The 14,621-nt window shown below is 39.0% G+C and overlaps 1 protein-coding gene across 1 annotated transcript in view; it reads right to left on the reverse strand.

Moving 5' to 3' along the window:
* RPGRIP1 (RPGR interacting protein 1) overlaps positions 1–14,621 on the reverse strand; it is a gene marked incomplete at both ends in the record, with an annotated part of 65,965 nt that overhangs the window by 5,171 nt on the left and 46,173 nt on the right. The window contains one exon of the mRNA XM_082850240.1: positions 1,193–1,385. Within this exon, the coding sequence (XP_082706366.1) occupies positions 1,193–1,385 (193 nt within the window). The remainder of the gene's footprint in view (positions 1–1,192; positions 1,386–14,621) is intronic.

The following is a 14,621-nucleotide window of genomic DNA, read 5'->3' on the forward strand; positions in this document are numbered from 1 at the left end:
AACTAAAAGCCATGAGCTTCCAGATTTAAAGAGCCCACTAAATGGCCGGAACAATTAAAGAAAATATATGCACATTATTCTGAAATTTAAGAACACTAAAAATGAAGAAAAAATGTTAAAGTCCTCTGGGGAGGTAGAGGGTAGTCTTCATACAAGCGTTAGACTCCAGGCCTGGACCCAAAGACCATGGACCAACTGCTTTGACATTCTGAATGAAAAATGTTTTCAACATACATTTTTATACTTGGTCTAATTATCAATCAAATATATGGGCAGAATTTTCATGCATGACTATCTCAAAATATTTACTTCCAGTGTATTCTTTCTTTAAAAGCTACTAGAAAATATGATCCATTAAAATATAATAAATCAGAGGGTGACACATGACCCAGGAGATAAAACATCCAGTATAAAATAGAATTAAATTAAACTCTACAAATGGCAGCAGTGGGATAATAGCTGAACAGTGTGCTAAAGAGGAACAAGAAGATAAAGAGAGATCTTCAGGAAAAAAAAAAAGATAAATTATTTGACAGGTTTGATTATTTGAAAATTTAAAAGGCTTCTGGAGGATGTAGAAAGAATCCCAACAGGTATAATGAAAATAAAGCAAATGAAAAATTGAGACAAACAAAATATAAACAAGAAAGAGACTATAATCATGGTGTAAAACTTGGCCCTGCAAGACTGTTTACACATCCATAATAATAGAAACAATTACGATTAATTAAAAATTAAGTTTAAATTATGATCCAACTATATGGGAGCACGGGTGCGATACAAGAGAGATGTTTTATTTGCCAAGACAGGAAGTCAACAGATAATGTCTGAATCAGGAAATGAATTAGTGAATCAGGAAACTGCAATAGAATCATTTCTCAGAAACATGGGGTTAAATAACAGAAGAAATAGCAGAAAAAGTGAAAAGTGGTGTGGTGGACTGAGGGGGGTGGTCAGGGAGGGGTGAGAGGGAGTGATCTGCAGAGAAAGAGTGGAGCAAAGGACTATATTTTAATCAAAAATCTTTTTAAGCCTATTTGATATTTTAAAACCATATGCATATATTACTTTGATAAATAAAAGAAAATAAAACAGTAGGGTCCACTCCAACAGAAGTCCAGAGTAGTTTGGACCCCTTAGACTAAAATGACTGTCAGCCTCCTCTCCTGGCTGTTCACCAGGGATGCCTCACCCTTGCTAAAGTGGAAGTGGATCTCTTCTCCTGCTCTTGGTTTCCTCAGGGACACTGGAGTCTCCGTCTCCGACAAGGGTAGATCGTAGAACTTGTATTCCACGTACACCTGTTTTACATTCTCATCACACATCACTTCAGCCTCTGGGTGGAATGCCAGGGAGATGATTTCAATGCACATCTTCTCTGAACCCTGACAAGGAAAATATTCATTTCCTATAGGTTAGAGATGCCAGTGTTTATACTCCATCTAATTAACATATTACTCTCTAGGGATCAATCACAGGCATATTCCACCTAACATATTGCTCCTTGAGAATCAATTTATAGGTACCTTAAACTGGCACCAAGAGACCACCTGACTGAACTGCCACCACTAACCATGGGTAATCTGTAAAGAGAATCCAGTTCCTCTATCTCCCAGTCCAGTGAATCAATTCTCCAGACCAGCCTTTCTCAGCCATTGCCACATACAGAAAGAATCAAGAAACTTACTGAACAGATCGTTTTCTTAAACTTTCTCCATGAAAACCAATCCATCTTTTTCCTGCAGTTAGGTCCTAAGAGACCTGTCAACTGAGCAGTTGTTTTAGCCACTAAAGCAAAGAGCTGCCCAGTGCTCCCTGTATCCCAACCAACCCCCCGCCAAGTACGTGACACGGAGCAGGCCATTAGACCACCCTGCCCTCTCACAGCAACTCCAGTTCTTTGAGCTCTGCTTCAGAGTTGCTGCTACAGCCGCCATCCCCTCCTTTGACATCCCTGTGTCCACTTTCACATTAGGGATACCAGGAGGAGGGCTGATATCATGATAGTTTCAAGAAATAAACTGAGGTCAACATTAAGTCCCCCACCTTGTACAGTGTAGCAGCAAGTCAGTGTCGTGACACTAGCAAGGAGTCAGTCCAGGGTGGCCCTATAGCCACAGTTCTCCCTTTCATCTGTGAGTGCCCTCAGGGCTGCTTCTCTCCTCCAGGTCGCCAGGCCAATGTCCTCACTTCTCCAAATCTGCCCCCCACCACCCATCTTTTCTTCCCTTAGGAAGCAAGCAGAGCTCCTGTGCCTTCTCCTAGGAAGTTCAGTGGGCAATATTTCTCAACAAATCTGCATCAAAATAATCTGGGTGCTTCTTAAAAATAAAGACACTTGGGCTTCCCTGGTGGTGCAGTGGTTGAGAGTCCGCCTACCAATGCAGGGGACACAGGTTCGTGCCCTGGTCCGGGAAGATCCCACATGCCGCGGAGCGGCTGGGCCCGTGAGCCACGGCTGCTGAGCCTGCGCGTCCAGAGCCTGTGCTCCGCAACGGGAGAGGTCACAACAGTGAGAGGCCCGTGTACCGCGAAAAAGAAAAACAAACAAACAAACAAAAAACCGTAAAAAAAAAAAGAGTGGCAGGTTGGATTAAAAACAAAACAAAAAACCAAGAACCTACAATATGCTGCTTAGAAGAAATGCACATCAGGATGAAAGACACACACAGACTGAAAGTGAGAGGATGGAAAAAAGATTGCATGCAAATGGAAACAAGACAGTGGGGTAGTGATACTCATATCACACAAAACAAACTTTAAAACAAAGTCCAGGACTTCCCTCGTGGCTCAGTGGTTAAGAATCTGCCTGCCAATGCAGGGGACACAGGTTCAAGCCCTGGTCCAGGAAGATCCCATGTGCTACGGAGCAGTTAAGCCTGTGCACCACAACTACTGAGCCTACTCTCTACAGCCCGCAAGCCACAACTACTGAGTCTGTGTGCTGCAACTACTGAAGCCAGTGCACCTAGAGCCCATGCTCCGCAACAAGAGAAGCCACCGCAATGAGAAGCCCACGCACCGCAACGAAGAGGAGCCCCCGCTTGCTGCAACTAGAGAAAGCCCGTGCACAGCAGCAAAGACCCAATGCATCCATAAATTAATTAATTAATTAATTTAAAAAACAAAGTCCATAAAGAAAGACATAGAAGGACATTATATAATAATAAAGGTATCAACACAAGAAGAGGATATGACACTTATTAACATTTATGTGCCCAATATAAGGGCACCTAAATATATAAAACAAATACTAACAGACATAAAGGGAGACACGGACAGGAATACAATAATAGTAGGAGACTTTAACACCCCACTGGTATCAAGAGACAGATCATCCTGACAGAAAATCAATAAGGCAACAGAGGTCCTAAGTGACACAATAGACCAGTTGGACTTAATTGATAATGTACAGGACACTGCAGCCAAAAAAGTTAGAATACACATTCTTTTCAAGCATGCACGGAACATTATCTAGGATAGACCACATATTAGGTCACAAAACAAGCCTCAACAAATTTAAGAGGATAAAAATTATTTCAAGCATATTTTCTGACTAAAAGGGTATGAAACTAGAAATCAACCACAGAATGAAAAACGGGAAAAGAATGAACACAAGGAGACTAAACAACATGCTACTAAAAATCCAATGGGTCAAAAATGAAATCAAAGAAGAAATCAGAAAATACCTCAAGACAAACAACAACCTTACACAAGCACAACCTTACAAAAACCTATGGGATGAAGCAAGAGCGGTTCTAAGAGGAAAGTTCATAGTAATACAGGCCTTCCACAATAAACAAGAAAAATCTCAAATAAACAACCTAATGTACCACCTAAATGAATGAGAAAAAGAAGAAGAAACACAACCTAAAGTCAGCAAAAGGAAGGAAATAATAAAGATCAGAGAGGAAATAAAATACAGATAAAAAATAAAATAAAAAAACCCAGAGCTGGTTTCTTGAAAAGATAATCAAAACTGACAAACCTATGGCCAGGCTCACCAAGAAGAAAGGAACCAAATAAACAGAATAAGAAATGAGAGTGGAGACATAACAACTAATAGCACAGAAATACAAAATATTCTAAGAGACTACTATAAACAGTTGTATGCCAACATATTGGACAACCTAGAAGAAATGGACAAGTTTCTAGAAACATACAGCCTGATGATATATGTATACATATAGCTGATTCATTTTGTTGTACAGCAGAAACTAAAACAACATTATAAAGCAATTATACTCCAATAAAGATATAAAAATAAATAAATAAATAGAAAATAAAACCAAAAAAACACATAAAAATCAAAACTTTTATTTCATGCTGGAGCCATCAATGAAGCAAACCTAGGGGCAGAGTAAAGATCCTGGTCATAGCAACCTACTGGTTTGTGGTAGTCACCTCTAAGATGGTCCCCAATGATCCTCACCTCCTACATACCCTCCTACATTGAATAAGACTGACCTTGCTACAAACAGGATACTGTGGAAAGGAAGGACTGCTAAAGCTGGGTTGGCAAAGGCATTGTGACTTCTGCCTTGCTTGCTCTTGGAGCCTTCACTCTGACTGAAGCCAGCTGCTGTGTCCTGAGGACACTCAAGTAGCCCATGGAGAGGGAGGCTCAAAAGGTGATGAACTGAGGCCTCCTACCAACAACTAGCACCATGTGAGGGCACCATCTTGGAAGTGGATCCTCCAGCCCCTTTCAAGCCTCTATATGACTGCAGCTCCAACTGACAGCTTGACTGCAACCTCCCAGGACACCCTGAGCCAGAACCACACAGCAAAGCCACTCCCAGTTTCCCGACATTAAGAAACTGTGTGAAAATAAATGTTTGCTCTTGTTGTAAAAAGAGAACAAGGGCTTCCCTCGTGGCGCAGTGGTTGAGAGTCCGCCTGCCGATGCAGGGGACACGGGTTCGTGCCCTGGTCCAGGAAGATCCCACATGCCACGGAGCGGCTGGGCCCGTGGGCCATGGCCACTGAGCCTGCGCCTCCGGAGCCTGTGCTCCGCAACGGGAGAGGCCACAGCAGTGAAAGGCCCGCGTACTGCAAAAAAAAAAAAAAAAGAGAACAAAAACAAATAAAAAAACTGAGTCAAGAACAAACAGATGATTTGAACAGACCAATCACTACAGTGAAATAGAATCTGTAATTTAAAAAAAAAACTCCCTGCAAACAGAAGTCCAGGACTGGATGGCTTCCCTGCAGAATTCTACCAAACATAAAAAGCAGAACTTACACCTATCCTTCTCAAACTATTCTAAATAATTGAAGAGGAGGGAACACCCCCAAATTCATTCTATGAAGCCACCATCACCCTGATACCCAAACCAGACAAAGACACTACAAAAAAGAAAATCACAGGCTAATATCTTTGATGAATATAGATGCAAAAATCATCAACAAAATATTAGCAAACCAAATCCAACAATACATATAAAGGATCACACACCATGATTAAGTTGGATTCATTCCAGGGTAGCAAGGATGGTTCAACATACTCAAATCAGTCAATGTGATACACTACATTAACCAAAAAAAAAAAAAGACAAAAATACATGATTATCGCAACAGATGCAGAGAAGGCATTTGATAAAATTCAATATTCGTTCATGATAAAAACTATCACTAAAGTGGGTATAGGGGGAGCATATCTTAGCATGATAAAGCCAATTATGACAAACGCACAGCCAACATACTATGTAATGGTGAAAAGCTGAAAGCCTTCCTGCTAAATTCAGGAACAAGACAAGGATGTCTACTCTCCCCACTTCTATTCAACAAAGTATTAGAAGTCCTAGCCACAGCAATCAGGCAAGAAAAAGAAATAAAAAGTATCCAAATTAGAAGGGAAGAGGTAAAACTCTCACTATTTGCAGATGACATAATACTCTATATAGAGAATCCTAAAGTCTCCACATAAAAACTTTAGAAATAATAAATGAATTCAGTAGGGTAGCAGGATACAAGATTAATATACAGAAATCTGTAGCATTTCTTTACACTAACAATGAGATATCAGAAAGAGAAAGTAAAAAAAAAATCCCATTTAAGATAGTGTCAAAAAATAAAATATCTAGGAATAAACTTAGCCACTGTGGAAAACAGTATGGAGGTTCCTCAAAAAACTAAAAATAGAACTACCATATGACCCAGGAATTTCACTCCTGGGTATATATCTGAAAAAACCAAAAGCTTTAATTTGAAAAGATATATGCACCCCGATGTTCATCATAGCAGCATTATTTACAGTTGCCAAGATATGGAAGCAATGTAAGTGCTGATCAACAGATGAATGGATAAAAAAGATGTGGTGTATATACACACACACACACACACACACACACACACACACAATGGAATACTACTCAGCCATAAAAAAGAATGAAAAATTTTCATCTGCAACAACATGGATGGAATTGGAGAGTATTATGCTTAGTGAAATAAGTCAAAGACAAATATTGTATGATAGCACTTATATGTTAAATATTAAAAAAAAGTGGAGCAGCAATCAAGATGGTGGAGTAGGATGTGAAGCTCACCACCTCCCACAAATATATTAAAAATACATCTACATGTATTAATAATTCTCACAATATGTCTACTGAATGCTGGCAGAAGACCTCAGACTTTTGAAAGGGCAAGAAAATCTCCATGTAACCAGGTAGGACAAAAGAAAAAAGAAAAAAAGGAAGTGAGAAAGGAATCGGGATGGGACCTCCCTCCTAGGAGGGAGCTGTGAAAAAGGAAAGGTTCCCGCACCCTGGGAAATCCCCTCACCAGCGGGGAGATCAGCTGGGACAGAGCTTCAGAGCCTCAGAGGAGAATGCAGCAACCAGTTTTCAGCAGCCAGAATGGAGAGAGACCTGCACAGTCAGTGCCACCGCCCTGCACTCCCCAGCCTGAGATGTGCATCTGCTGGTGCGGATTGGGGCTGGGTGCTGAAGCTCAGGCTTCGGATATCAGACTCAGAGAGAGGACTGGGGTTGGCTGTGTGAAAACAGCCTGAAGGGGCTGGAGTCTGGTGTGACTGCAACTGAGGGTGTTCGTGGAGCAAGCCCAGGCCACCTTAGAGGACAGGTGCCATTTGTTTGGGGGGTGCACGAGGGGAGGGGTGCACGAGGGGAGGGGTGGGACCCACCATTGCAGGCTTTTTCCCTGCATGTGCTCTCAGGCAGTAGGACACCACCTACACGAGCTCCAGGAGTGGTCATGAGCAGCTCCTGCACCCATCACGTGCTCCGGGGATGCACATAAGCCACCACGGCCACCAAGAATCCTAGGACTGAGCACTGCCACATCTGCACACCCCCTATCAAGGGGATAATGGCCTGCACATGCTGAGGGAAGAGGCAACAGATATCCATATTGAAACAGCCCTTGCACCAAAAATATTAAATCCACACAGCTACACAGGGACGCTTCCACATAAGAATAGCCCTCCAAGACCACAGTAGATAATTGTTTCTCCTAAACTCACAGAGCAAGGGAAATATAAGTAAAATGAAGAAGCAGAGGAACCACCTCCAGTTTAAAGACCAAGAAAATTCCCCTGAAAGAACAATGAAACAGACCTCTTTGATCTAATAGACACTGGTTTCAAAAAGGGGTACTGAAGGAATTAAGAAAGGCTACTGACAGAAATGCAGAGTACTATAAGAAGGAACTAGAAACTATAAAGAGGAACCAAGAAAAATCAGAAAACTCATTGACTGAGATGTAAGCTGAGTTAAAGGCAATAAATAGCAGAATGGATAATGCAGAAGAACGAATAAGTGACTTGGAAGATAGAATAATGGAAATCACTCAATCAGGACAGCAGACAGAAAGCCAAATGAAAGCAATATAAAAGACCTATGGGATAACATAAAGCATGCCAACCTACGCATGATAGGAATTCCAGAAGGGGAAGAAAGAGAAAAGCGGATCGAAAATGTATTTGAAGAAATTACGGCTGAAAACTTCCCAAACCTAAACAAGGAAACAGATATCCAGGTACAGGAAGCATGGAGGGTCCCAAACAAGATAAACCTAAACAGACCTACACCAAGACTTTTTTTTTTCCTGCGTTGGGTCTTCGTTGCTGTGCACGGGCCTTTTCTAGCTGCAGTGAGTGGGGGCTACTCTTTGTTGCAGTGCAGAGGCTTCTCATTGTGGTGGCTTCCCTTGTTGCAGAGCACGGGCTCTAGGCATGTGGGCTTCAGTAGTTGCGGCGGGCTTCAGTAGTTGTGGTGTGCAGGCTCAGTAGTTGTGGCGCACAGGCTTAGTTGCTCTGCGGCATGTGGGATCTTCCCAGACCAGGGATCGAATCCATGTCCCCTGCATTGGCAGGCAGATTCTTAACCACTGCACCATCAGGGAAGTCCCATGACATATTATAATAAAAATGGCAAAAGTTAAAGATAAAGAGGATTCTAAAGGCAGCAAGAGAAAAACAAACAGTTAATTACAAGAGAACCCCCATAAGACTATCTGTTGATTTCTCTATAGAAATGCTGTAGGCCAGAAGGGAGGGGCAAGATACATTCAAAGTTCTGAAGGGGAAAAATCTGTAACCTAGGATACTCTATCCCGCAAGATTATCATTCAGAATAGGAGAGATAAAGAATTTCTCAGACAAACAGAAACTAAAAGAATACAGCAATACTAAATCTATTCTAAAGGAAATATTGAAAGGTCTTCCCTAAATAGAAAAGAAGAATCTAAAGGAAAGAGAAAATAACAATTGGAAAGTAAATCACTTAAATAAGCCAGTACACAGATATTAAAAAAATGAAAAAATTTCTGTGAAAGTGATGATAACCACAGTGAACAGCAAAAGTATGAACATGAAAATGTAAAAGAGGACATGAAAATCATAAAATGTGGGGAGTAAAATGAGAAAATGTAGATTTTTTTTTCAGTTCCTAGAATGTGTTTGAGCCTATATGACTACTAGTCTAAGGCAAGTAGAAATAGGATGGGGTTAACATACCTGAAAAACAGGGTAACCACAGATCAAAAACATACAATAGATCCACAAAAAAAGAAGAGAACATAAGTATAATAGAAAAGAAAACCATCAAACCACAAAAGGAAAAACAAAAAGAAAGGTACAAAGAAGTATAAAATCAACAGGAAAATAAGGTTTAAATGGCAATAAATACATATCTATCAATAGTTACCTTAGGGACTTCCCTGGTGGCACAGTGGTTAAGAATCTGCCTGCCAATGCAGGGAACATGGGTTTGAGCCCTGGTCCAGGAAGATCCCACATGCTGCAGAGCAACTAAGCCTGTGCGCCACAACTACTGAGCCTACGCTCTAGAGCCTGCAAGCCACTACTGAAGCCTGCATGCCTAGAGCCCATGCTCCACAAGAAGAGAAGTCACCGCAATGAGAAGCCCATGCACCACAACGAAGAGTAGCCCCACTCGCTGCAACTAGAGAAACCCCGCATGCAGCAATGAAGACCCAACGCAGCCAAAAATAAATGAAAATAAATAAATAAATTTATTTTAAAAAATTACCTTAAATGTCAATGGATTAAAAGCTTCAATCAAAAGACACAGAGTGGCACACTGGATAAAAGAAAACAAGAGCCTACAATATGCTGCCTACAAGATACCCACTTTAGGGCAAAGGACACACATAGATTGAAAGTAAAGGGATGGAAAAAGATGTCTCATACAAATGGAAATGAAAATAAAGTGGGGTCGCAATACTCAGACAAAATAGACTTCAAAACAAAGGCCATAAAGAAAGATAAAGGACATTGTATAATGATAAAAGGATCAATACAAAAAGAGGACTTTACACTCATCAATATATATGCACATAATATAAGAGAAACCAAATACATAAAACAAATACTAAGAGACATGAAGGGAGAAATTGACAGGAATACAATAATAGTAGGAGACTTTAACACCCCACTCACATCAATGGACAGATCTTCTAGACAGAAAATCAATAAGGCACAGAAATTCTAAATAATACAATAGAATAGTTAAACTTAATTGATATTTTCAGGACATTACATACAAAAAAAAACAGAATATACATTCTTTTTTCTTTTTTAAATTATTTATTTTATTTATTTTTGGCTGCGTTGCTGCACGGAGGCTTTCTCCAGTTGCGGCAAGCGGGGGCTACTCTTCTCTACGGTGCGTGGGCTTCTCATTGCAGTGGCCTCTCTTCTTGTGGAGCACAGGCTCTAGGTGCATGGACTTCAGTAGTTGTGGCTCACAGGCTCCAGAGCACAAGCTCAGTAGCTGTGGCACACGGGCTCAGTTGCTCCATGGCATGTGGAATCTTCCCAGGCCAGGGCTCGAACCCGTGTCCCCTGCATTGGCAGGGAGATTCCTAACCACTGCGCCACCAGGGAAGTCCCAGAATACTCATTCTTTTCAAGTACACATGGAACATGCCCTAGGTTTGATCACATACTAGGGTACAAAAAAAGCCTCAATAAATCTGAGACTTTAGAAATTATCTCAAGCATCTCTTCAGACCACAATGGCGTGAAACTAGAAATCAACCACAGAAAAAGAAATGAGAAAAAAATGATCACAGGGAGATTAAGCAACATGCTACTAAAATAACCAATGGGTCAATGATGAAACCAAAGAGGAAATTTAAAAATACCTTGAGACAAATGACAATGAAAACACAACCATACAATATTTATGGGATACAGCAAAAGCAGTTCTTAGAGGGAAGTTCATAGTGATACAGGCCTTCCTCAAAAAATAAGAAAAATCTCAAATAACCAACCTAACCTACCAGCTAAAAGAATTAGAAAAAGAAGAACAAATAAAACCTAAAGTCAGCAGAAGAATGGAAGTAATAAAGATTGGAGAGGAAATAAATAAAACAGAGATTAAAAAACAGAAAAAAATCAATAAAACCAAGAGGTGGTTCTTTGAAAGGGTAAACAAGATTGACAAACCTCTGGCCAGGCTCATCAAGAAGAAAAGAGAGAGAACCCAAATAAACAAAATAAGAAATAAAAAGGAGACATAACAACTGATACTGCAGAAATACAAAAAATCATAAGGGAATACTATGAACAATTATATGCCAACAAATTTAACAACCTAGAAGAAATGGATAAGTTTTTAGAAATATACAGCCCACCAAAACTGAATCAAGAAGAAACAGATAATTTGAACAGACTGATCATTAGAAGTGAAATAGACTCTGTAATTTAAAAACTCCCTACAAACAAAAGTCCAGGACCAGATGGGTTCACAGGCAAATTCTACCAAACATGCAAAGAAGAATTTATACTGATCCTTCTCAAACTCTTCCAAAAAATTGAAGAGGAGGGAAAGAATCCCAAAGACATTCTATGAAGCCACCATCACCCTGATACCAAAACTAGACAAAGACACCACCAAAAAAGAAAATAACAGGCCAATATCTTTGATAAATATAGATGTAAAAATTCTCAACAAAATATTAGCAAACCAAATCCAATAACTCATAAAAGATCATACACCATGACCAAGTGGGATTCATCCCAAGTTCACAAGGATGGTTCAACATATGCAAATCAATCAGTGTGACATACTACATTAAAAGAAGAAAAGAAAAAAACCAAATGATCAATAGATACAGAACAAGAATTTGACAAAATTCAACATTCATTCATGATAAAAACTCTTACCAAAGTGGGTATACAGGGAACATATCTCAACATAATAAAAGCTATTTATGACAAACACACAGCCAATATAATACTCAATGGTGAAAAGCTGAAAGCCTTTCTACTAAAATATGGAAAAAGACAAGGATACCCACTCTCACCTCTTATATTCACCATAGTATTGGATGTCCTAGCCACAGCAATCAGACAAGAAATAAAAGTTATCCAAATTGGAAGGAAAGAGGTAAAATTGTCATTATATGCAGATGACATGATACTATCTATAGAAAACCCTAAACACTCCACACAAAAACTACTAGAACTGAAAAACAAATTCAGCAGGATAGCATGATACAAGATTAACATTTGGAAACCAGTTGCATTTCCTTACACTAACAATGAAATATCAGAAAGAGAATGTAAAAAAGCAATACCTTTTAAAATAGCACCTGCAAAAATAAAATACTTAGGAATAAACCTTACTGAGGAGGTGAAAGACTTATACACTGAGAACTATAAAACATTAATAAAGGAAATTGAAGATGATTCAAAGAAATGGAAAGATATCACATGCTCTTGGATTAAAATAATTAATATTGTTAAAATAGCCATACTACCCAAAGCAATCTACAGATTTAATGCATTCCCTATCAAATTACCCATGACATTTTTCACAGAACTAGAATAATCCTAAAATTTATATGGAAACATAAAAGATTCAGGTTTGCCAAAGCAATCTGAAGAAAAAGAACAAAGCAGAAGGCATAAACCTCCCAGACTTCAGACAATACTACAAAGCTACAGTAATCAAAACAGCGTGGTACTGGCACAAAAACAGGCATACAGATCAGTGGAACAGAATAGAGAGCCCAGAAATAAACTCACACACCTACAGTCAATTAATCTTCAACAAAGGCAGCAAGAATATACAACAGGAAAAAGTCTCTTCAGCAAGTGGTGTTGGGAAAGTTGGATAGCTGCATGTAAATCAATGAAGTTAGAACACAACCTCCCGCCATACACAAAAATAAACTCAAAATGGCTGAAAGAGTTAAAATAATACATGACATCATAAAACTCCTAGAAGAGATCATGGGCAAAACATTTCTGACATAAATCGTACCAATGTTTTAAGTCAGTCTCCCAAGGCAATAGAAATAAAAACAAAATAAACAAATGGGGCCTAATCAAACTTACAAGCCTGTGCCCAGCAAAAGAAACCATAAACAAAGCAAAAACACAATCTACAGAATGGGAGAAAATATCTGCAAACAATATGACCAACAAGGGCTTAATTTCCAAAATATACAAACAGCTCATACAACTCAACAACAACAACAAAAACAACCCAATCGAAAAATGGGCAGAAGACCTAAATAGACATTTCTCCAAAGAAGAAATACAAATGGCCAATAGGCACCTGAAAAGATGGTCAACACCTCTAATTATTAGAGAAATGCAAATCAAAATTACAATGAGATACTACCTCACATGGGTCAGAATGGCCATCATTAAAAAGTCTACAAATAATAAATGCTGGAGAGGATGTGGAGAAAAGGGAACCCTTCTACACTGTTGGTGGGAATGTAAGTTCGAACAGCCACTATGGAAAACAGTATGGAGGTTCCTCAGAAAGCTAAAAATAGAATTACCATATGATCCAGCAGTCCTATTCCTGGGCATATATCCAGACAAAACTCTAATTCAAAAATATACATGCACCCTTATGTTCATAGCAGCACTATTCACAATAGCCAAGACATGGAAGCAACCTAAACGTCCATCAACAGATGAATGGATAAAGAAGATGTGGTATATATATACAATGGAATACTACTCAGCCATTAAAAAGAATGAAATAATGCCATTTGCAGCAACATGGATGCAGCTAGAGATTATCATACTAAGTGAAGTAAGTCAGAAAGAGAAAGACAAATACCATATGGTATCATTTATATGTAGAATCTAAAATATGCCACAAATGAACCTATCTATGAAACAGAAACAGATTCACAGATATAGAGAAAGACTTGTGGTTGCCAAGGGGGAGAGGGTTGTGGGAGGCCTGGAGTGGGAGGTTGGGGTTAGCAGATGTAAGCTATTATATATAGAATGGATAAACAACAAAGTCCTACTGTATAGCACAGAGAACTATCTTCAGTATCCTATGATAAACCATAATGGAAAAGAGTGTAAAAAAAGAATGTATATATATGTATGTATAACTGAGTCACTGTGCTGTACAGCAGAAATTAACACAACACTGTAAATCAACTATACTTCAAGTAAAGAAAAAATTTTTTCAAGTTAAACTAGTGAATATACGAAAAAGGAAGAGACCCACAGACATAGAGAACAAACTAGTGGTTACCAGTGGGGAGAGGGAAGCAGGGAGGGGCAAGATAGGGGTAGGGGATTAAGAGGTGCAAACTACTACTAAAATAAATAAGCTACAAGGATATATTGTACAACCCAGGGAATACAGCTAATATTTTATAATAGCTATAAATGGAGTATACCTTTTAAAAATTGTGAATCACTGTTGTACACCCGAAACTTACATAATATTGCACAACTATACCTCAATTTTTTAAAAAAGAAAAACTTTTTTCAAAAAGAAAAATGAATGTTTCAGAAGAATACAGACCAAAAATGTTTTGAAAAATGGGGGAAACTGGGTGAAGAGTATATGGTGCCTCTCCGTACATTTTTTGCAACTGTTTACAAACCTGTAATTATTTCAAAATAAAAAGCTTTTTAAAAGAATAATATGTACAGTTCATATACAGTTTAATGTCATTTATTTAAAGCAAAAAAGACTAATACAAAACAATATGAATGTTAAAGTTTTTTTTATGATCTGAAAAGATGTACCTCAAAATTCAAAACAATGGTTTTTTTGGGGTGGTGGGGTGGGAGAGAGGCAGCAGGGATTATAGGTAATGGTCAATAGAGATTTAGCTCTATCTGTAATATTCTAATTTAT

The sequence above is a fragment of the Leucopleurus acutus genome, assembly GCF_964270905.1.
Source record: "Leucopleurus acutus genome assembly, chromosome: 1".
Classification (NCBI taxonomy): Eukaryota; Metazoa; Chordata; class Mammalia; order Artiodactyla; family Delphinidae; genus Leucopleurus; species Leucopleurus acutus.